Source organism: Heterodontus francisci, chromosome 13, assembly GCF_036365525.1.
Source record: "Heterodontus francisci isolate sHetFra1 chromosome 13, sHetFra1.hap1, whole genome shotgun sequence".
Lineage (NCBI taxonomy): Eukaryota > Metazoa > Chordata > Chondrichthyes > Heterodontiformes > Heterodontidae > Heterodontus > Heterodontus francisci.
Window position 1 is genome coordinate 120,438,765 of NC_090383.1, and position 22,767 is coordinate 120,461,531.

Here is a 22,767-nt window from a genome sequence, read left to right on the forward strand (position 1 = left end):
TGCACGTGATGGTGTTCCCATGTATTTGCTGCCCTTGTTGTGTGGAGGTTGCGGGTTTGGAAGGTGCTGTCTAAGGAGCCTTGGTGCATTGCTGCAGTGCATCTTGTAGATGGTACACACTGCTGCCACTGTGCGTCAGTGGTGGAGGGAGTGAATGTTTGTTAATGGGGTGCCAATCAAGCGGGCTGCTTTGTCCTGGATGGTGTCGAACTTCTTGAATGTTGGAAATGCACCCATCCACCATGGAGGGAAGAACCAGGGATATATTCTTTAAAAGTTGTTGAAATGTGAATCTGCAGGATTAATTTGTGAGTAAGTTATTAGGAAGTTCTCCAGGTCATACAATGGATTAAAAAGATGCAGAATGGTGGAACACGCACAGCTTACTCTTCCTCAATTCCAGCTAGATGCCTGGGTCAGCTGATACAGATTTACAGGACTAATAATTCAGACAGTGTAAATTTAAATCCCACCAAGGCAGTTACAGATTTTGAATTCAATTAAGAAAAAATCTGAAATTAAAAGTCTGGTACCAAATATATTAAAACCATTACAATGGTTCACGCTGAAGGGGAGCCCACCCTCATCTTCTCAGGTAACTAGGAACGAGCAATAAATGCCAGCCTTGCCAGTGACACCGACCTCCCCAACCCTGTCTATTCCAAACCAGGTGCCAATGATCCTCTGACAGGATTGTTTGTCATTGATGTAAATTGTTAAATTCTAGTCACATTTTTAATTTCACTTTTTATTTAAAATTCTGAAGTTTTATGAAGTGTACAAAATCAGCCCATGTCGAACCCTTTAATATAACCAAAGAGTTAAACAGCAAGACTTCCACATTTGTGCTAGCTTCTGAACCACAGTGACCTCACCAGACTAATGAGGGGAGCACAGAACAAACCCACACCTCGTGGATCTGACACCATGCCAAGTGTGGGACTGGCAGCAGTCCAGAAAGCAGATATCACAGAACCACCAAGGCTTGTTGTCCCCAATAAAGTCTGAGGACGAAGGTGCATAACCCACGCAAATGTCTAAATTTTATGTAACTATTTCTATCTGAACATTAGAAAAACGACTGTGTCTGGAATAAAAACAAAAAAATGCTGGAAATACTCAGCAGGTCTGGCAGCATCTATGGAGAGAGAAACAGAGTTAACGTTTCAGGTCAGTGACCTTTCATCAGACTGTGTCTGGACATCTTCTGGGCCCTTGTATCAGATGGACCTGCTTTTAAAAATACTTTTGCTGGTTTCACTACCCACAGACTCACTGTTACCGATCAGAATTGGTCGTAAAATTACTGACACACCTCAAGTTCACTGTACTCATATTTATTTTTTATATAAATATATAAAAAAATGTAATTCATATTCTGATAATTTAAAGGCCTTCATAAAATTCAGAATGTTGTTTGATTATATCTTCATTTCTTTTATGAATTATTAAAGCTTTTTTTAAGACAAAGCATGCATACAATTTTACATTGTAGCCTTGGGCCTGGTTCAGATTCCAACGTGCCCCAGCTACTGGGTATCAGAGCAGAGGGAGGGGTATTAGTGGGGGCCAGGGAAAGTGGGACAGAGGTGAGGAGTGTCTCCTCTCGCTGTCCAATCTATTTAACCAGTCCCTTTAAAACCGTTAGTTTATACAAGCTTGCAGCAGACATTTTATCCAGACTCCCTTCCTGTGACATGCCCAAGAGAGTGAGAGGACTAGGTATTATATACAAACACAGGGCAGTGGAAGCACAGCATCTTTTACTTCAGTACTCTACCTGATCAGGAGAGGATCTTAGTCTTTTTCACTTTGACTGCTAGGAGAATCCTACACAACGTCCGGGCCACAATCTGAAACCTGTGGGACATTTGGAGCAGAGGGACATGTAGCAGTACCTCGAACCCACCTCTGGAGAAGGTTGGCACGAGTACAGGGCAGACAGATGCTCAAATCCTTAGATGCCATGCCAGTTAGTACAGGGCATCCACTGACCCCTCCAAACAGCTCACCTCGCAAATTAAACAACCCAGCAACTTGTGAAGCTGTGACCGAGTGTCACTGGCACAGTGTCAGAGTCTATTAACTGGTTCACTGGGTGGGAGTAGGGAATGTCAGCTGGTCACAGCCACAGCTGGTGATAACCGTGTCAGGATAATGCAGGATCTGAAAGTGTTCTCCAGCACCAGCCTACTCACACCGCAGGCCCATGGAGACTGCACACAGCCTCTCATTGGCTCCTCAGTCACATGCACCAAACATTTTAAAAACATTCCATCATTTCCCACTGGGAAAAAAAAACTTATTCCACAAAAGAGCAAAAAAAGCAGAAGATCTGACAGCAATCTTACAAACACTAATATTGAGAGGTCTGGATGAAGGCTCAAACCCAGAGAGCAGGTGAGGAATTAGTGACGGATGATGTCACAAATGAGGATATATGGACGGGAAGACAGATCAGGACAAAATTCCTGATTTTCTTTTTACCCAGTGTAGAGATGGTGATGTCACCAACTGTTCCCAGATTCTGGGCAAATTAAGCACATGTTTCTGAATTTTGAGCACCTTTTAACAGCTGTAAATAATAAACCTCATTGTCTGCCCTCCTCTCTCCAGTCAAACTCCACTCCACATAGTTACAGTGGGGCCACTCTTTTTTTTAATAATCATCCAGATCTAAAATAAATAGTCCAGCATCAGAAACAATGAGCTGTGGAGAGTAAAACCTTCAACAAATAGAGCTTGGAAGGAGATTTGATCATATAGAAGAGTATAACTGAAGGAAAATGATGGCGAGGTGCAAGAATTATAGAGTAGTTATAATGGGGGATTGAATTATCCAAATATAGACTGGGATAGTAACAGTGTAAAGGGCAGCAAATGGGAAGAGGTTCTCAAGTGTAGGATAATTTTCTCCATCAGTATGTCTCCAGTCCAGAGGAAGCAGCATTGCTGGATCTGGTTCTGGGGCATGAGCTGGGTCGAGTGACTCAGGTATCAGTCGGGAAACATTGAGGGGACAGTGACCATAGCTTCATAAGGTTCAGGTTGGCTATGGAAAAGGACAAGGAGCAATCCAGAGTAAAGATAATTAATTGGGGAAGGCCAACTTCAATGGGGTGAGAACAGATCTGGCCCACATAAATGATAATCAAAGACTAGAAGGCAAAACTGTAATGGAACAATGGGCTGCCTTTGAAGTGGAGATGGTACGGGTACAGTCACGGTATATTATCATGAGGAAAAGTTGGGCAAACAAATCCAGAGCTCCCTGGACGACAAAAGAGATAGAGAGTAAAGATGAAGCAGTAAAAGGGAGCATATGACAGACATCAGGTTGACTATACAATTGAGAACCAGGCAGAATATAGGAAGTTCAGAGGGGAAGCGAAAAAAGAAATAAGAGAAACAAAGAGAGATCATAAGAAGAGACTGACAGTTAACATAAAAGGGAATCCAAAAGTCTTCTATATGCATATAAATAGTAAAAGAGTGGTAAACGGAGGAATGAGGCATAACACATGGAGGCTGAGGGTATGGTTGAGGTACTAAATGAGTACTTTGCATCTGTCTTTACCAAGGAAGAAGGTGATGTACAAGTCAGGGTGAAGGAGGAGGTAATTGATAAAAGATAAGCTGGCTGTAAAGTTAATAAGTCACCAGGACCAGGTCAGATGCATTGAGGATATGGAGGGAAGTGTGGATAGAAATGGTGAGGCACTGGTCAGAATCTTCCAATCCTCCTTAGATACAGGGGTGAAGCCAGACAACTGGAGAACTGCAAATGGTACACTCACGTTCAGAGATAAGTGTATGGATAAACCCAGCAATTTCGGGCCAGTCAGTTTAACGTTACTAGTGGAATAGCTATCAGAAACGAGAATCCGGGACAAAATTAACAGTCACTTGGACAAATGTGGATTAATTAAGGAAAGCCAGGATGGATTTGTTCAGGGCAAATCGCGTTGAACTAATTTGACTGAGTTTTTTGATGAGATAACAGAGAGAGTTGATATGGTGTACATGGACTTCCAAAAGGCGTTTGATAAAGTGCCACATAATAGGCTTGTCAGCAAAGTTGAAGCCAGTGAAATAAATGGGGCACAGGCAGCACGGATATGAAGTTGGCTGAGTGACAGAAAACAGAGAGTAGTGGTGAATGGACTGTAGGACGATATATAGTGGGGTTCCCCAGAGGTTGTTATTAAGGCCACTGCTTTTCTTGATCTATATTAATGAGCCAGACTTAGGTATATGGGGCACAATTTCAAAATTTGCAGATGACACAAAACTTGGAAGTATTGTGAACTGTGAGGAGGATAGTGATAAACTTCAAGAGGACAGAGACAGGCTGGTGGAATGGGTAGACACATGGTAGGTGAAATTTAGTGGAGAGAAGAGTGAAGTGATACATTTTGAGAGGAAGAACTAGGCGACGCAATATAAAACAAAGGACAGAGTTCTAACGGGGCTGTAGGAACAAAGAGACCTGGGGGTATATGTGTACAAATTGTTCAAGGTGGCAGGGCAGGTTAATAAAATAAGAATACAGGATCCTGGGCTTTATAAATCGAGGCGCAGAGTACAAAAGCAAGGAAGTTATGGTGAACCATTACAAACACTGTTTCAGCCTCAACTGCAGTATTGGGATGAATTTTATAAGCAGAGTCAGGACCCCAATGTTAGGATAAAAAGTGGTTTCCAAGCCTGCACTTGTCAGCAAAAAGACCTGCTCAGGAATTCTACCAGCTAATTGGCCACCTACGGGCCTGCCGTCCAATTCAGGGCAGCAGGCAGGTTCCCAGTGCTGCAGGCCCAGAGCACCCAGAGATGCCTCAGTGGCACCATTGGGAGAGATGGTTGTTGTTGCAGGAAGCAGGAGAACTCAGCAGCTCGGAAGGTAAGAACATTTTTTTTTCAATAATGGGGCCCATTTTCAAGAGGGAAAACTCTGGGGAAATTGTTGAGGCTGGGGCAGTGTCTTCCTTGCCTGTGGCCCTCTCTTTGCTCTATTAAACCTACCTGCTGTGGGCTGTCACGGGGAAGCTGCTTCCATTTAGCTGGCAGCTTCTCCACATTACACCACATGGCCCCTAATTGGGTCTTTAATTATGTAAATTGGCTGCCTGCCTCCCAGTCCCTCCGCTTCTGGTCCTGCCGTCGGTAAAATGCCCCGACAGTGGAACTGCATCGAGGAACCAATCCAACGTGATTCTCCATGGCTTTACCAACTCCCACCCCCTCCAGCCCACATCTGGCAAAATCCTGGCTACTGTGTTCATTCTGGGCACCAAATTTTAGGAAGGATATGAAGGCATTAGAGAGGGCGCAGAAAAGATTGATGAGGATGTTTTCAGGGATGAGAGACTTCAGTTAGAAGGATAGATTGGAGAAGCTGGGCCTGTTCCCTTAGAGAAGATTAAAAGAAGATTTTAGAGGTTTTCAATCATTAGGGGTCTAGATAGAGTAGATAGGGAGAAACTTGTTCCCATTGGCTGAAGGATCGAGAACCAGAGGTGACATGAGGAAAAACGTTTTTACACAGCGAGTGGTTAGGATTTGGAATGCTCTGTCTGAGAGTGAGGTGGAGGCAGGTTCAATCGAGGTCTTCAAAAGGGAATTGGATAATTATCTGAAGAGAAAATTTGCAGGGTTACAGGGGAAAGGCAGGAGAGTGGGACTAGGTGAGTTGCTTTTACAGAGTTGGCACAGACATGATGGGCCGAATGGCCTCCTCCTGTGCAGTAATCATTCTACCATTCTAGGTCAGTTGGAGCCTGGTTGCTTTCCTTCTTTCATCTCCAGCCTCTCCCCAGAAAAATACTGTTTATAACAAAATAGCGATGGTGGAGCCCAATTTGCAAACGTGGTCAGAACCAGTAAAATCTGGAGAGGAACCATGTCTGAGTGACAAGAAATAGTAAAGGTCCATGGACAGCTCAGCACCGTCCTCTCAGAGTGCTGTGGTCACAGGGTGGCTCCGCTCAGCGACTGGCCAGGGGTGGACTGTGGCTCAGGGTCCCAGGTCTCTGACAAACCCTGTCAATTGGAACATTCTGCTCAATCCCTTGCGTCCAACCTACTGCACATAACTGGCCCAAAAAGAGCAGAATTTGTTCCCTCCCCCCATTTCACTCCGAGACACACTGCAGAATGAACCGGAAACTCCACCACTGGCTCCAAGTCTATACCCCCAGATCCAACCATATCAGTCCACCCCATAGAGGGGCAAATCCGCTTTGTCCCGATTCCTGGGAGACCCTCTTCTCACAAAGAGCTCATGGATATAAAAACAAGCAGGGTGAGCTCTGTGATCCCACCAATCACCCACCAGCTTTCTTCATTCAGTCATGAAAGCGTTGACAGGCTTTCTTCCATTTACAGGCCGTACACCACTGGCTCCTGTTCTCCACACCATACACCTTGCGACATTTCTTAGCTTCACCACGGACCTTCCTGTCAACCAGCAAAAACAATCTCTTACTTTTATTACTTTTACAGACAGTGAAATGGTCATATTTCCCACAATAGGAGCCCCGCCCTCACTCACTTGCCTCTGCTGAGAGCCTGCGGCATCGAAGCAAATACAATGTGCGGTTTGAACAAAGCCACTTGTGGTTGCACAGAGCAATCTCCAAACGTGAAGGCACAGCCATACTCTGGAGAGACCTGGAACAGAAGGAGACACAGTCACTGCCCAGACCCACAGACACTGCCCACACCCATAGACACTGCCCAGACCAACGGTGACTGCCCACACCCACAGACACTGCCCAGACCCACAGACACTGCCCAGACCAACGGTGACTGCCCAGACCAACGGTGACTGCCCAGACCAACGGTGACTGCCCAGACCCACAGACACTACCCACACCCACAGACACTGCCCACACCCACGGTGACTGCCCACACCCACGGTGACTGCCCACACCCACGGTGACTGCCCAGACCCACAGACACTGCCCACACCCACAGACACTGCCCACACCCACAGACACTGCCCACACCCACGGTGACTGCCCAGACCCACAGACACTGTCCAGACCCACGGTGACTGCCCAGACCCACAGACACTGCCCTCACCCACAGACACTGCCCACACCCACAGACACTGCCCACACCCACAGACACTGCCCACACCCACAGACACTGCCCACACCCACAGACTCTGCCCAGACCCACAGACTCTGCCCAGACCCACAGACTCTGCCCAGACCCACAGACTCTGCCCAGACCCACAGACTCTGCCCAGACCCACGGTCACTGCCCAGACCCACGGTCACTGCCCAGACCCACGGACACTGCCCAGACCCACGGTCACTGCCCAGACCCACGGTCACTGCCCAGACCCACGGACACTGCCCAGACCCACGGTCACTGCCCAGACCCACGGTCACTGCCCGGACCCACAGTCACTGCCCGGACCCACGGTCACTGCCCGGACCCACGGTCACTGCCCGGACCCACGGTCACTGCCCGGACCCACAGACACTGCCCGGACCCACAGACACTGCCCGGACCCACAGACACTGCCCGGACCCACAGACACTGCCCGACCCACGGTTACTGCCCAGACCCACGGTTACTGCCCAGACCCACGGTTACTGCCCAGACCCACAGACACTGCCCTCAGTTAAGGGGTATGAGACTCAGAAAGCTGGGATTCTGTTAGTTTAGCGTATCTATACAATCTCCTCTATGTAGTTTGAGCAGCCTGAGCCCTCTGCCTCCCCTACCTGATAGGTGTGATCCACACAGACCTGCCACAGGCAGCTGGGAGCAGACTGACTGAGTGTGTCTGACACCTGGAATTCCGATGCCTCCTCCTTTGGGCCAGCAGGAATTTTTTGACACTGGAGAACAGCGGGTGGGGACACACAGCGACGACTATACAGGATCTCTGAGGCCTTGTCCGCGTTCACTCGGATCTCAGTGTAGTAAAAATCTTCCTCTCCATCACTATGATCTGAGTCGCTGCGTCTGTCAGAATTAAAACAGCAAGAACAACGCTTAAAACACAAGACCAGCAATTCCTCAGGAACCTCAGTCTGAATCCCAGCTGACAGTCTGTCTTTTCCCAGAAGCAGGTCCATCAGCGAGTGACACCCATTGCCTCAAACTCAATCTCAGACTGACTCAAATATGCAGCGCTGGGGTTAGTTTCCTGGCATCACGATGCTGGGGGGAGGCTCAGTGAACACGGGCTGAACAAAACCCCCACCCCACCTGGCCCATTACCTCAGCCAGAAGGCCGAGCTTCACATTCAACCTGAGACTATTGAAGCACAAGGTGCTTCAGCAGCAAGTTACACCCTGTCCTCACTCAATGACATAGAATCATACAGCACAGAAGGAGGCCATTCAGCCCATTGTGCCTGTGCCAGCTCTTTGAAACAGCTATCCAATTGGTCCCACTTATCCCCTGTTCTTTCCCCATAGCCCTGCAATTTTTCTTTTCCAAGTATTTATCCAATTGCCTTTTGAAAGTTACTATTGAATCTGCTTCCACTGCCCTTTCAGGCAGCGCATTCCAGAGCACAACAACTCGTTGGGCACTTAAAAGGTCTCGTCATCTCCCCTTCTCGTTCTTCTGCCAATTATCTTAAATCGATTTCCTTTGGTTACTGACCCTCCTGCCACTGGAAAGGCTTTCTTAGAATCATAGAATGGTTACAGTACAGAATGAGGCCATTCGGCCTGTCAAATCCATGCCGGCTCTCTGCAAGAGCAACTCACCCAGTCCCAACCCCGCCCTTTCCCTGCAGCCCTGCTAGTCTTTTCTCTTCAGATAATTATCCAATTCTCTTTTGAATGCCTCGATTGAACCTGCCTCCACCACACTGTCAGGCAGTGTATTCCAGACCTTAACCACTCGCTGTGTAAAAATGTTTTTCCTCATGTCGGTGTTGCTTCTTTTGCCAATCACCTTAAATCAGTGTCCTCTGGTTCTCGACCCTTCTGTCAATGGGAACAGATTCTCTCTATCTACTCTGTCCAGAACACTCACCATTTTGAGCTCCTCTATCAAATCTCCTCTCAACCTTCTCTTCTCTAAAGGAGAGCAGCCCCAGCTTCTCCAATCAATCCACATAACTGAAGTTCCTCATCCCTGAAACCATTCTCGTGAATCTTTTCTGCACCCTCTCAAACACCGTCACATCCATCCTTCCTAAAGTGCAGTGCCCAGAACTGGTCACAGTACTCCAGGTGAGGCCGAACCAGTGTTTTACACAGTTTTATCATAACTGCCTTATTCTTGTACCTTATGCCCCTATTTATAAAGCCCAGGACACTGTATGCTTTATTAATCACTTTCTCAACCTGCCCTGCCACCTTCAATGATTTGTGCACATATACACCCAGGTCCCTCTGCTCCTGCACCCCTTTACAATTGCACCACTCATTTTATATTGCCTGTCCTCAATCTTACTTTATGAAAACCCTTTATGATTTTGAACACATCTATTAAATCTTCCCTTAGTCTTCTCTGCCCGATAGAGAACAATTCCTGCTTGTCCACATAACTGAAACCCCTAAACTGACATCAAGTGCACATAATTCCAGAGGTCACTGGGCAGTGCCAACAGGAAGCTCACTGGCTGCCCTCCCTGGTCCACGGTGCAGGGCAGTGATGCGGCAACTGCATGTGCTGACTGTGGTTAAACTGCACGGTCCCGAAACACATCAGCAATTGCAATAACCTACTGCACCACTCGAGGGAGGACACAACTCAGGATTTCCTTCAACAGATTTTTATATTCTGCAGAGATTGTGCCAGTAGGACAGTGTAGAGGGAGCTTTACTGTGTATCTAACCCCCGTGCTGTACCTGTCCTGGGAGTGTTTGATGGGGACAGTGTAGAGGGAGCTTTACTCTGTATCTAACCCCCGAGCTGTACCTGTCCTGGGAGTGTTTGATGGGACAGTGTAGAGGGAGCTTTACTCTGTATCTAACCCCCGAGCTGTACCTGTCCTGGGAGTGTTTGATGGGACAGTGTAGAGGGAGCTTTACTCTGTATCTAACCCCCGTGCTGTACCTGTCCTGGGAGTGTTTGATGGGACAGTGTAGAGGGAGCTTTACTCTGTATCTAACCCCGTGCTGTACCTGTCCTGGGAGTGTTTGATGGGGACAGTGTAGAGGGAGCTTTACTCTGTATCTAACCCCCGAGCTGTACCTGTCCTGGGAGTGTTTGATTGTGGGACCTTCTTCAGCTGCATGTCCCAGAGTTTGATGTTCCACTTTTACTGGGGGCAGGCAACCAGCCACATCAGCCTCTCCTCCCACAATGTCCCTCCTCCTGAGGCCTCTCCTCCCTGTAGCCTCCGTCATCCAGGCCCTTCCTACCTGAGATGCACGGTTCGGATGTGCCTCCGGATCCCGACAGTTGACGAGAGAAGTTTCTGGCAGCTTGGCCACATGCAGCGATACAGGAGCTTCATCGAGTTCTGGGAGGGAAAGGATGGGGACAGAGGGAGTTAAACATCAAGGGAAGCATCTCCTTCATCACAGCCCCAGCACAATGAGCTGATACAGGCCAGCATCACTCTGAGTGAGTGTCCACAGCAGCTGCTTCTGAAACTGAGTGTGCCCTTCCATTTGTCTGTCGCTCACCACTCTCCTTCCCCACCACCCCCCCCAGAACCAACTCCGTATTCCGCTTCCGTTTCTGTTTACTCACCTTCCTTTTACGGGGAGCTGGCTCCTCAAACAGCAGTGGATGTGCATCATCTGCCTGGGCTGTGCCAAGCTCTGGTGTAAGTTGTGGTGGTGAAGGGGATGAGGAATTGCTGCTCCAGCACGAACTCCAATTGATGCTGTTCCCACTCCCGGAGTCATTCCCAGAGTCTCCCAACACTGGCACAGGGACAAGTCACACAGGAAGATTCAGTAACACCATATCTAACCCATAGCAATCAGTTAAGGACAAGTGTGAAAATGGCCAGAATTTTATGCCCCCCCAAAAGAGCAGGCTAGTGGCAAGGGGAGACGGCAGGGGGGTGGGGTGATGTAAAATGGAATCGAGGCTCAAGGGGCCCTTCCCAATCCGCTCCCCCCTCTGCTGCCAATTTACACAGGGTGGCGGCAGCAAGAAACAGCCTGCCCGCCCCAGGCCAATCAAGGCCCTTAAGAGCCTCTGCCCGCCGCCAGGGGGATTTTATGGTTGGCAGACGGGCAGCTGAGGCCTCAGAAAAGCCACCTGATAAAAGTAGGTGCCCTTCTGGCAGGCTGGGGTGGCCCTTCTGATCAGGTACCCTGTGTCCCACAGAGGGCTGCCCCCAAAACCCTAACTGCCCCCAACGCCCAGCATGCCCCTTGCCCCCTGACCGACCCCCCCCCCCCCTCCGCCTCATCGGGGCCCGACCAATTGTCCCAGGCGAGGCCCTAAAAACTCATCTCTTTTCCGTGCTCTCCGTCATCATCATTCAGCTGGGCTGCAATCCCAGCAGTGGCCACCACTCCCAGTGGTGCTGCTGAGACTAAGAGCTCCCGGCCTCCTGATTGGCCGGCAGTTCCATTAGGCGGGACTTCCTGTCTCAATGAGCAGAAAGTCCCACCCAAAACCAATTAAGGGCCTGGGGAGCAAAAAATCCCGATCTGGATCCCAAGGCCCAGCGGAGGCGGGATCACCACCGACTCTTCGGCCGGTAGACAGCTCCCCCCCCACCCACCGTAAAATCCAGCCCAATGTGTGTGAGCTCGCAGGTTCGAGTGTGAACCATGTGTGTGAATTAGTAGGTTTGAGTGTGAACCATGTGTGTGAGCTCGCAGGTTCGAGTGTGGACCATATGTGTGAGCTCGCAGGTTCGAGTGTGAACAATGTGTGTGAGTTTATAGGTTTGAGTGTGAACCATGTGTGTGAGTTTATAGGTTGGTGTGTGAACCATGTGTGTGAGTTTATAGGTTTGAGTGTGAACCATGTGTGTGAATTCGTAGGTTTGAGTGTGAACCATGTGTGTGAATTCGTAGGTTTGAGTGTGAACCATGTGTGTGAATTCATAGGTTTGAGTGTGAACCATGTGTGTGAATTAGTAGGTTTGAGTGTGAACCATATGTGTGAGCTCGCAGGTTCGAGTGTGAACAATGTGTGTGAGTTTATAGGTTTGAGTGTGAACCATGTGTGTGAGTTTATAGGTTTGAGTGTGAACCATGTGTGTGAATTCATAGGTTTGAGTGTGAACCATGTGTGTGAATTAGTAGGTTTGAGTGTGAACCATGTGTGTGAGCTCGCAGGTTCGAGTGTGGACCATATGTGTGAGCTCGCAGGTTCGAGTGTGGACAATGTGTGTGAGTTTATAGGTTTGAGTGTGAACCATGTGTGTGAATTAGTAGGTTTGAGTGTGAACCATGTGTGTGAATTCGTAGGTTTGAGTGTGAACCATGTGTGTGAGTTTATAGGTTTGAGTGTGAACCATATGTGTGAGCTCGCAGGTTTGAGTGTGAACCATGTGTGTGAATTAGTAGGTTTGAGTGTGAACCATGTGTGTGAATTCGTAGGTTTGAGTGTGAACCATGTGTGTGAGTTTATAGGTTTGAGTGTGAACCATATGTGTGAGCTCGCAGGTTTGAGTGTGAACCATGTGTGTGAATTAGTAGGTTTGAGTGTGAACCATGTGTGTGAATTCGTAGGTTTGAGTGTGAACCATGTGTGTGAGTTTATAGGTTTGAGTGTGAACCATGTGTGTGAGTTTATAGGTTTGAGTGTGAACCATGTGTGTGAGCTCGCAGGTTCGAGTGTGAACCATGTGTGTGAGTTTATAGGTTCGAGTGTGAACCATGTGTGTGAATTAGTAGGTTTGAGTGTATATCAGACATTTATTAGAGGAGGGGTTGGCAAAGTGGTAATGTCACTGGACTAGTAATCCAGAGCCCAGGCTAATCCCTGTGAAAATGGGTTCGAATCCCACCATGGCAGATGGTGAAATTTGAATACAATTAATAAATCTGGAATTGAAAGCTAGACTAGTGGTGACCATGAAACCATTGTCGATTGTTGTAAAAACCCATCTGATTCACTAATGTCCTTTAAGGAAGAAAATCTGCTGTCCTTACCTGGTCTGGCCTACATGTGACTCCAGACCCACAGCAATATGGTTAACTCTTAAAATGCCCTCTGAAATGGCCCAGCAAGACACTCAGTTCAAGGTCAATTCGGGATGGGCAACAAATGCTGGCTTTGCCAGCGACGTCCACATCCCACAAAAAAATGAATTTTAAAAAATCCCATGTGTGAGAGGGCAGGCACAGACCAACACCCCATTAGAATTTAATGGAGACCCCCCCAAGTGAAACAAAGCCACCCCTAGAGGATAATCCTTTAGTCATGTGATAGCACCAGTCAATGTTCTTACCTGTCATTGGTCTGGTGTCCAAGGGGCTGTTAACCAGTGGATTGGACGACAGGCTGGTGAGCACCATGGCTGCCATGATCTCGTCCATATCAACCGTTCCCGAGACCCTGAAGCGAATAACATGCGGGGATTAGTACCTGGTAGTGAAAGCTATCTACAACAGGGTTCAGAGGCCACTCAGTGACCATTCTGCACAAGCAGATGTCTACTACATAGCCACACCGCAAAGCAGCTCCTTCCAGTGACCTGGCACTGGATTTACCCTGGAATCCTGCCAGGAACATGAAGCCATTCCTGTCCCCACACTGGGACCACCATTGGCCTCGCCCTCTCCCCCCGCTGCACGAGGGAGGGGCAGTGCTGATTTCCAGAGCTCCAGGAATTGGCAGTAACAGCTCTGAGCTTTCCCAGGAAATAGCAAGATCCTTACAGCATCTTCTCCCTTCTTCCACTGCACCCCCAGTGAAATACCTGTGAGTGCTGAGATCTTCACTCCCCCTGCCACTCACCTGTGAGTGCTGAGATCTTCACTCCCCCTGCCACTCACCTGTGAGTGCTGAGATCTTCACTCCCCCTGCCACTCACCTGTGAGTGCTGAGATCTTCACTCCCCCTCCCACTCACCTCCCCCATGCAGACCCACCTTGTAGGCACGTTGATGCTGTCGGAGCAATGGTTCCTCTTGGGCTCAGAGGGATTGGTTGTCACTCTCGTGTGCTCCCTCTCCAGCTCCCGGAGTCGCAGCGACTTCCGGCTCTCTCCCAGTCGTACATCCTCGATTCTCCGCAGCGAGCGCAGCCCCAGTTCCTCCACGTAGATCAGGACCTCATTATCCACGTGATTGTGTTGCTCAACCAGCCCAGCGCACTCACGCCCGCTGTGGGTCAGATAAACCTGAGGGTGGCAAGGCAAGGCCATCATCATCAGCTGAGGGGAGGGGGTGTGGATGTTAAGATAGGAGAGGCATTCCATCGACAGCATCCATTCAACTGCTGTGTTCAAACAATATCTGGGCCCAATGCTCATCAGAAACTGAAATCTGGAGCCAATTGTGCTGCCTTTCCCCATTTCTCCCATTCACATGAAAGGGCTGCAGCTAAAGAATTGACTTCCAGGCCACCAGCAGGTGTGAAAGGCGAGCTGAGGTTTTCGCTGCCTCCTTTAGTCACCCTTGGCCCTGGGCTCCTGTCCCCCAAACAGGCACCGAACCCGCACAAATAGTGCGACAGTTTTCAGCTGAACTTACCTTCTGCCCTGGATAGAGTTTAAATCGAGACAGGCTCTTAAACCCTGGTCCAATGATATTATCTTCGCTGTACTCCTTGAACTGGCCATCCTCAAACGACACTGTGTACAAGGATGTGCTGCTCCTGGGATCCAACCGGAATGCTTGTATTACACCAGGAATCAGCATCCCATCTCCGGAAGGACTGGGCGTGTGAACAAGGGCACCCAGCAGTGATCGTTTTCCCAGACGTCTGGACAGTACACTCGCCATCCTTACCTGTCAGGAAGGTGATAAACAGAGGCTCCAATATCAGGTATAAACCATCATATCATGGATGTAAACACACTCTTATTGTCCAAGAACCCTGCACATCTGGTGACATCTGGACACCCAGCAGTCAGGGTGTACAATCATCACTCAAGCCATGTCTGTCATTGGGTCCACACTACAGTCAACATTCGACAAGGACCAATCCACTGAAACCTGCACCTGTCACTGAAACCGCTCGTCCGAGCCCACCGCCTGAACCAGGTGCAGCCTGGGACTGGTGGGGGGGTGGGGAGGTGGAAGAGAGGGGGAGAAGGGAGCTACAGTCTCAGCTGCTGTGAATTATACAAGTCCAGGAGTGTCATGGTTCTGTTACTGGATTAATGACCTGGAAAACATGAGTTCAAATCCCACCAGGGCAGTTTGACAATTTGAATTCAAGTTTAAAGAATCTGGAAATTGGGAACTGTTAAAAGTGACCGTGAAGCTTTGGGATTGTCATAAAAATCCAACTGGTTCACTAATGTCCTTTAGAGAAGGAAACCTGGGGTCCTTACCCCGTCTGGCCTGTGTGTTGCTCAACTGCCTCTACTAGCAAGCCACTCAGATTGTATCAAACTGTTCACTACTGTTGAAGGAGAGGATGAACCATTACCATCCAGGGAAGGGCAACCAGTTTGTGCCACATTCACAGAGTGAATGCAAATAGTGAATGAATCATCCTCCCTGTGGGCAGAGAGCTGTTCAACAGAGTGAGTGCCACTCATGACCTGTCCAGACTTGTCTTAACCACTCCTGCAGTTGGAAACTGATTTCAATCCACAGTCCCAGGCCCAGTTTCACTGTTACTATTTGTTCCACAGTGCCAGCAACACAGACACAGTATTCTGACAGGGCAGACTCTGAAACCTCAGGAGTCAGTTACTGCTCACCCAAGGCTGACATTTTGACACAGACAAAACCCAAGAGAGATTTTAAAATTTTCAACCTTATGCTCACATCTTTCCATGGCCTCACCCTCCCTATTGCTGTAATCTCCTCCAGCCCCACAACCCTGAGAGATCTCTGTGCTCCTCCAATTCTGGTCACTTGCACAATCGTGATTTCCGTCACTCCATTGCCTTCAGCTGCCTTGGCCCAAAGATCTGGAATTCCATCCCTAAACCTCTCCACCTCTTTCTCCTCCTTTAAGATGCTCTTTAAAACCTCCCTCATTCACCAAGCTTTTGGGCACCTGAGTTAACATCTCCTTATGTGACTCAGTCAAATGTTGTTTGAAATGCTCCTGTGAGATACCTTGGAATATTTTACTATGTTAAAGGCGCTATATAAATAGAAGTTGTTATTGCCATTGGCCCTCATCCCAGGTTCTCTGGTCAAGCAGCAAAGGAGGATCAATCTAACCCATGGTCCAATCAACTCTGGAAGCCTTCACACTCCCCGCAACACAAAGGCAGGGACAGGTAGAGGAGAGTTTTGTTCACAATGTAGAATGCCCTTGAGGCTGTGCTGACAGGCTGCAGTGGTTTTTGTCAATTGTTGATAGCTGTGGCCTACAAGCGTTTTATAGAGTTCACCCACTCACCAATGTGACTGAAATAAAAACAAGAAATGCTGAAAACACTCAGCAGGTCTGGCAGCATCTGTGAAGAGAGAAGCAGAGTTAACATTTCAGGTCAGTGACCCTTCATCAGAACTAATGTGACTGAGCGAGCCTCTCCACCAGGGTGGGATTATTGTCCATTCCTTGTGTAAAGTGCTGGGACTCTGCTGGTCACCTTTCCTCAATCCCCCTGACATGGGCAAAACCAAGGGATCCCTCTATCCCATCCCCAAGCCTCACTCCACACATCAACTCTCCAACTCCTGGAACTTTATTCAGACACTGAACAGGATTCAGCTGCATCAGACATCAGCAATAGTGCAAGAGCAACACAAAATCATAGAAGGAAATCTTGTGCTGTTAGTGGTTGAGGATCTCAAGGACTTCTTTCTCCTGTGTTCTTCCATTCCCCTCAGTGACAAGACCATGTCAATCCTATATCACCTTTCACCACCTCAGACTGCCCCTAAGTGCTTTATAGCCAATGAAGTTCTTCCAGAGTGTAGTCACTGTCACAATGTAGGAAGGCTGGCAACCAATTTGTGCACTGCAAGATCCCACAAATAGCAATGTGATAATGACCAAATAATTGGTTTTAGGGTTGAAAGATAAATATTTGGGCAGGGCACAGAGGAGAACTCCCCTGCTCTCCTTTGAAATATTGCCATCGGATGCACCCGAGACGAGAGATGGGGCCTTGGTTTAATATTTTATCTGACAGACAGCACCTCCAAAAGTGCAGCACTCCCTCAGTACTGCACTGGATTGTCAGCCAGCATTTTGTCCCTGAACTGAGACTCAGTGGCAAGACTGCTAATCACTGAGTCACAGTTGACACTTTTGTGATATAGTACCAAGCTACAGCACACAAGGCTATGGAGGGGAAGCAGATCCAGCAGGATACGTGCTCCGGATCACCGCCCCTGCTGGAATGGCACATCTGGAGATGTCAGGATTAGGTTTATTTTTCCTTCTCTCAGGATTGGGGCGGAGTTGGGTGGGGGGGGTGGGGGGGGTGGGGGGGGGGGAGACTCGCTAACAAGGCTGGCATTTAAAGTCCATCACTAATTGAGAACATGCAGTACAACTGAGTGCTCAGAGGACAGTTAAAAGTCAGCCATGTTGGTGTAGGACTGGAGTCACATATAGGCCCAGATTGGGTAAGGACGTTAGGTTTCCTTCCCCCAAAGAACATTAGTAAACCAGGTTTTCATGACAATCGCAAAGCTTCATGCTCACTCTTACTGAGAGCAGATTTTTATTTCTATGTTTTGTAAACTGAATTCAAATTCTCAAGCTGCCTGTGGTAGGATCTGAACTCACCTTCTCTGGGTTATTCGTTCAGATCTCCGATTTACTAGTCTAATAACACAACATCTACTGTTCCCAACTCAATCCCTCAGCCACCATTTCCCACACAGTCGAACATCACTGTTACCAATAACAACTTGCATTTATATAGCAACTTTATCATAGTACAATGCCCCAAAGCGCTTCACAAGAATGTTATCAAACAAAATTTAACACTAAGCCACATAAGGAGATATTTTTTTTAATTTTTTTATTTAGAGATACAGCACTGAAACAGGCCCTTCGGCCCACCGAGTCTGTGCCGACCATCAACCACCCATTTATACTAATCCTACACTAATTCCATATTCCTACCACATCCCCACAATTCCCCTACCACCTACCTATACTAGGGACAATTTATAATGGCCAATTTACCTATCAACCTGCAAGTCTTTGGCATGTGGGAGGAAACCGGAGCACCCGGAGGAAACCCACGCAGACACAGGGAGAACTTGCAAACTCCACACAGGCAGTCCCCAGAATTGAACCCAGGTCACTGGAGCTGTGAGGCTGCGGTGCTAACCACTGCGCCACTGTGAAGACAAGTGGCCAAAAGCTCAGTAAAAAGAGGGAGTTTTTAAGCAGTGTCTTAAAGGAAGTGAAAGAAATCGAGAGGCAGAGAGGTTTAGGGTGGAATTCTAGAGCTCAGGGCTCAGGGAGCTGAAGGTACGGCCACCAATGGTGGAGCGAAGGAAATGGGGAATGTGCAAGAGGTCGAAATTGGAGGAGAGCAAAGATCTTGGAGGAAGTTACAGAGATAGGAAGGGGGCGAAGTCATGGAGGGATTTGAACAGGACGATAAGAATTTTAAAATTGAGGCATTGCTGGACCGGAAGCCAATGTTGGTCAGTGAGCACAGGGGAAATGATGAAGAATTGATTGCTTTTCAGACTGGAGGATGGTAGACAGTGGTGTTCCCCAAGGGTCAGTGCTGGGACCACTGCTTTTTTTCCTTATATATAAATGACTTGGATCTCCGAATACAGAGTAGAAATACAAAATCTGCCAATGACACCAAACTTGGAGGTGTGTCAAACAGTGAGGGTGTTGTGAACCACCTGTAACAGGACATAGATAGGCTAGCAGAATGGGCAAAGAGGTGGCAGATGGAATTTAATACTGACAAGTGTGAGGTGATGCATTTTGGCAGAAGGAACAGGGAGAGGCACAATAAACTTAATGGCACAGTTCTAAAGAGCATGCAGGAACCGAGGGACCTGGGGGTGCAGGTGCATCGATCTTTGAAGGTGGCAGGACATATTGAGAGAATGGTTAGTAAAGCGTATGGGATCTTGGGATTCATAAAGAGAGGCATTGAGTACAAAAGTGGAGTTGAGAAGATCAGCTGTGATCTTATTGAATAGTGGAGCAGACTCGAAGGAACAAATGGCCTACTTCAGCTCTTATCTCTTATGTTCTTGATGGGCCGAATGGCCTCCTGCTGTGTTATAAATGACTTTGACTCTCTCTGAGTTAGGACATGGACAGCAGAATTTTGGATGAGCTCAGGTTTATGAAGAGTGGAAGATGGGAGGCTGGCCAGGAGAGCATTGGGGTTAATAATAATGTCGAGGGAGCAACTCCAAAGCAGTAAATTATGTAAAACAAAATAAGACCCAGGGTGCAAAAAGGCCATTCTGCCATTCGAGATTGCCCCTCCCACAAATCCTGTAAAAGCCACCCCACCACAGACTCTCACACTCGCAACTCCAGGAGAAGGTTTTTGCCTAGTTTTCCCTCCATAGAAATTCCTGCAGGACATTAACTTGGTGGACATCTGATACTCTGTGCCCAGCCCTCAAATCCCATTCCCCAGCCCCAGTCTTCAAGCTCTCTACCATCCAGTGGGCACAGTCCCACTGAGCCATCCAGTGTTCCATTAAGTACCCACCCATCAGTCTCTTATCTATAACCTTCAGTCCCATTCATAAAGACAGAATCAACTAGTTTTTCAAAATGTTCATGTACACAGTGTTATCGGAGAGTACAATTACCTTCTGTTCGTTCAGTCTTTTTATCTGCAGATGAAAACAATTCAAATTATGCCATTAAAATTCAGCAACTTAATATATTATTCTTTCTCACATTCAGAAAATCTGAATGAATGCCTCATTCAAAGTAAGCAACTACAAATTAAAAAAATACTCTGATCCTACAAGTTCACTGTGTATGAGTTGTGTGTCAGGGAACGAGTGTGTCAGGCAGCAAGCGTGTCAGGCAGCGAGCGTGTCAGGGTAAATTCCCTACAATCTCTGCTCTACTTCAAATAGGGCGGCACAGTGGCGCAGTGGTTAGCACCGCAGCCTCACAGCTCCAGCGACCCGGGTTCGATTCTGGGTACTGCCTGTGTGGAGTTTGCAAGTTCTCCCTGTGACTGCGTGGGTTTCCACTGGGTGCTCCGGTTTCCTCCCACAGCCAAAAACGTGCAGGTTGATAGGTAAATTGGTCATTGTAAATTGCCCCGAGTGTAGGTCGGTGGTAGGAGAATTGTGGGGATGTGGTAGGGAATATGGGATTAGTATAAAATGGGTTGGCACAGACTCGGTGGGTCAAAGGGCCTGTTTCAGTGCTGTATCTCTAAACAAAATAAAAAATACAAGGCTGAAACAAAACTTTGAAAATCTCCAGCAACATCAGCAGGGAGAGAGTCCCAGATTACCAAACGCCCAGGTGTGGTGTTAAGGGAGTGTAAGGGTGGGGGTGAGAGTGACAGGGCAGGATGTGGGGTGTTGGGTGAGAGAGACATGTGGTAGGTAGGGGTGAGAATGGGGATGTGCGGTCAGGAATGGGAGTGGGGGGGGAGGGGGTATATCCTGACCCAGTGGTCCAGGGCTGCTCCCATTGCACTCAGGCTGAGCGGCGCCTTTGGAATTGGGATATGGAGCGAGTGGAAAGTTCTGAATGTGGGACAGTGGGAAGTGCAAACAGTGTGGACACTCTCTCTCTCTCACTGATGCCATTGCAGACACTTACCCCGCCTGGGAGAGCGCAGGGTCCGCAGCAAGCTGCACTGCTCTGGGGAAGTCTGGATCCCCGTCCCGGCCGCTCTCAATCCCGCTTTACTCGGACCTTTAACAGCAGCCGGATGCTTGGAGAGAGACCGAAATCCCGGACCGGAGTTTCGGAAAATCAGGATCAATTCCGCTCTATTCCTCCCCTAGCATTCCCATCACTGTAAACATTGCTTCACAAATTCCCCTAAATTAGTAACAAAAACACAGGAACCTTTTTGATTGGCTGAATCAGACGTTTTGGCAAAAAAGCAGCGGAGTTTGAATGTGGCACTAAGATGTGTTTAAAATCCAGGCCTGGTTTTGTGAACAGTTTGTACAACTGGTTGTAAACAGCAAATCCACGCGGCTGGAGTTGGTGAAGGGGATAAACTGGGAATGAGATTGGGAAGAGGGAGAGGGAGAGGGAATGGGATCGGGATGAGGGTGATGGATCTGAGCGGGAAGCGGAATGCCGCTGGAATGGGGCGGTCGGAATTCCCCAGGGCTGGCGGGTTTAATATAAACCCCAGGATTAATAATTATTAAAGTAATTTAATAAAATTAAAGATCTCACTCTGTAAGATGAGCAACATTATCAAAGGCCAGAGTGGACTAGAAACAGGCTGGGGCATTAGTTATTATCTTGATATTTTAATTCAGAATTTCACTTTTTCATCCTGAGATTTTACTGCACCGCTCTCCTTCACCCGCTTAAAGTTTCTCTGCTATTTGAAAGTTTGGTGGAATCCACAAACTTGGGCAAACAACGTTTCAATTTCAATCTCATTTCAGTGCCTTTAAAAATCCCAATGCGATGCAGATTTACAGCAGCTCCGTGCAATCCGTGTTCTTTAGTGGTTCCATGTACTTTCCTGGAGCTCCTCCTTTGAGTTTGTTCCACTGTGTTACTGTTCATGGTGTACGTGCCAAGTCTCACATCATCACCCGCGCCCCTCCCTCCCCCCTGTTAAAGAACAGGACAGAATGTGAATCAGCTCAGAGGGTCAGAGACTGAAAGAACCCAGAGACCCTCCCACACTACAACTCAACCCCCAGCCTTTTTCAAAATCCAAACCGAGTCCTGTGCTGTGCTTGGAAAATTATTTCAACAATCTTCCATTTCTATATTGCCTTTAATGTAATAAAACATTCCCAGGTGCTTGGCTGGAGCATTATAGGATAAAATTTGATATTGAACTACAAATGGCGATATTAGGTAAAATGACCAAAAGCTTGGTGAAAGAGGTCGGTTTTAAGGAGCATCTTAAAGGAGGGAGGGGTGGAGAGATTTAGGGAGGGAATTCCAGAGCTTAGGGCCCAGGCAGCTGAAGGCACGGCCACCAATGGTGGGGCGATTAGAATGGAGGATGTTCAAGAGGCCAGAATTAGAGGAGCGCAGATATCCAGGAGGGTTGTGAGGCTGGAGAAGGTTACAGAGATAGGGAGGGGCGAGGCTATGGAGAGATTTGAAAACAAATTTCAGAGAGGTTTATGAGATTTTAACTCGTACAAAATCCATTCACTTAGAGTTAAAATCAGGCCCTTCATGCCCCCTTGCCACAAAGGAATCAAATGGTGTCAGCTTCAGCTGAGGGATTCTTCGAGCCCCAGTCCAAAGTACTTGAGCACACACTCCACCACAGTGTAGAGGTAGAGCTGCACTGTTCGAAGTTCCCAATTTCAGGGGTTTGAGTTTTAGGGATAGACTGGAACTACTTGGCTGTGCACTCTGGAAGGCAAACACCTTATCGAGTGGATATGACATATGAACATACAAATTAGGAGCAGAAGTAGGCCATTCGGCCCCTCTAGCCTGCTCCGCCATTCGGATGGCTGATCCGTTTGTGTCTCGAATTCCACACTCCCATCTACCCCCGATTACCTTTGATTCCCTTGCGTAACAAGAATCTATCTACCTTCTCCTTAAAATTATTCAATGACCCCGCCTCCACCATCTTCTCAGGTAGAGTTCCAA

General features: G+C 48.0%; 1 protein-coding gene across 4 annotated transcripts; it reads right to left on the bottom strand.

Moving 5' to 3' along the window:
• Window positions 1-751: 751 nt before the first annotated feature.
• On the bottom strand, window positions 752-20,955 carry LOC137376660 (zinc finger protein 395-like). 4 transcript variants are annotated; one of them, XM_068045630.1, is made up of 10 exons: window positions 20,773-20,955; window positions 19,794-19,817; window positions 14,595-14,852; window positions 13,992-14,242; window positions 13,350-13,456; window positions 10,679-10,854; window positions 10,345-10,445; window positions 7,737-7,980; window positions 6,551-6,669; window positions 752-6,483 (listed from the first exon to the last, which is right to left on the bottom strand). In XM_068045630.1, exons 3-10 carry the CDS (start codon window positions 14,844-14,846, stop codon window positions 6,345-6,347), a joined length of 1,389 nt encoding a protein of 462 aa, XP_067901731.1. In that variant the 5' UTR covers window positions 14,847-14,852; window positions 19,794-19,817; window positions 20,773-20,955; the 3' UTR covers window positions 752-6,344. The 4 variants fall into 4 exon arrangements, with proteins under 4 accessions (XP_067901731.1, XP_067901735.1, XP_067901734.1 ...); XM_068045634.1 differs by having other exon boundaries at window positions 752-6,456; window positions 6,555-6,669; window positions 20,773-20,954; XM_068045633.1 differs by having other exon boundaries at window positions 752-6,456; window positions 20,773-20,951.
• Window positions 20,956-22,767: the final 1,812 nt, after the last annotated feature.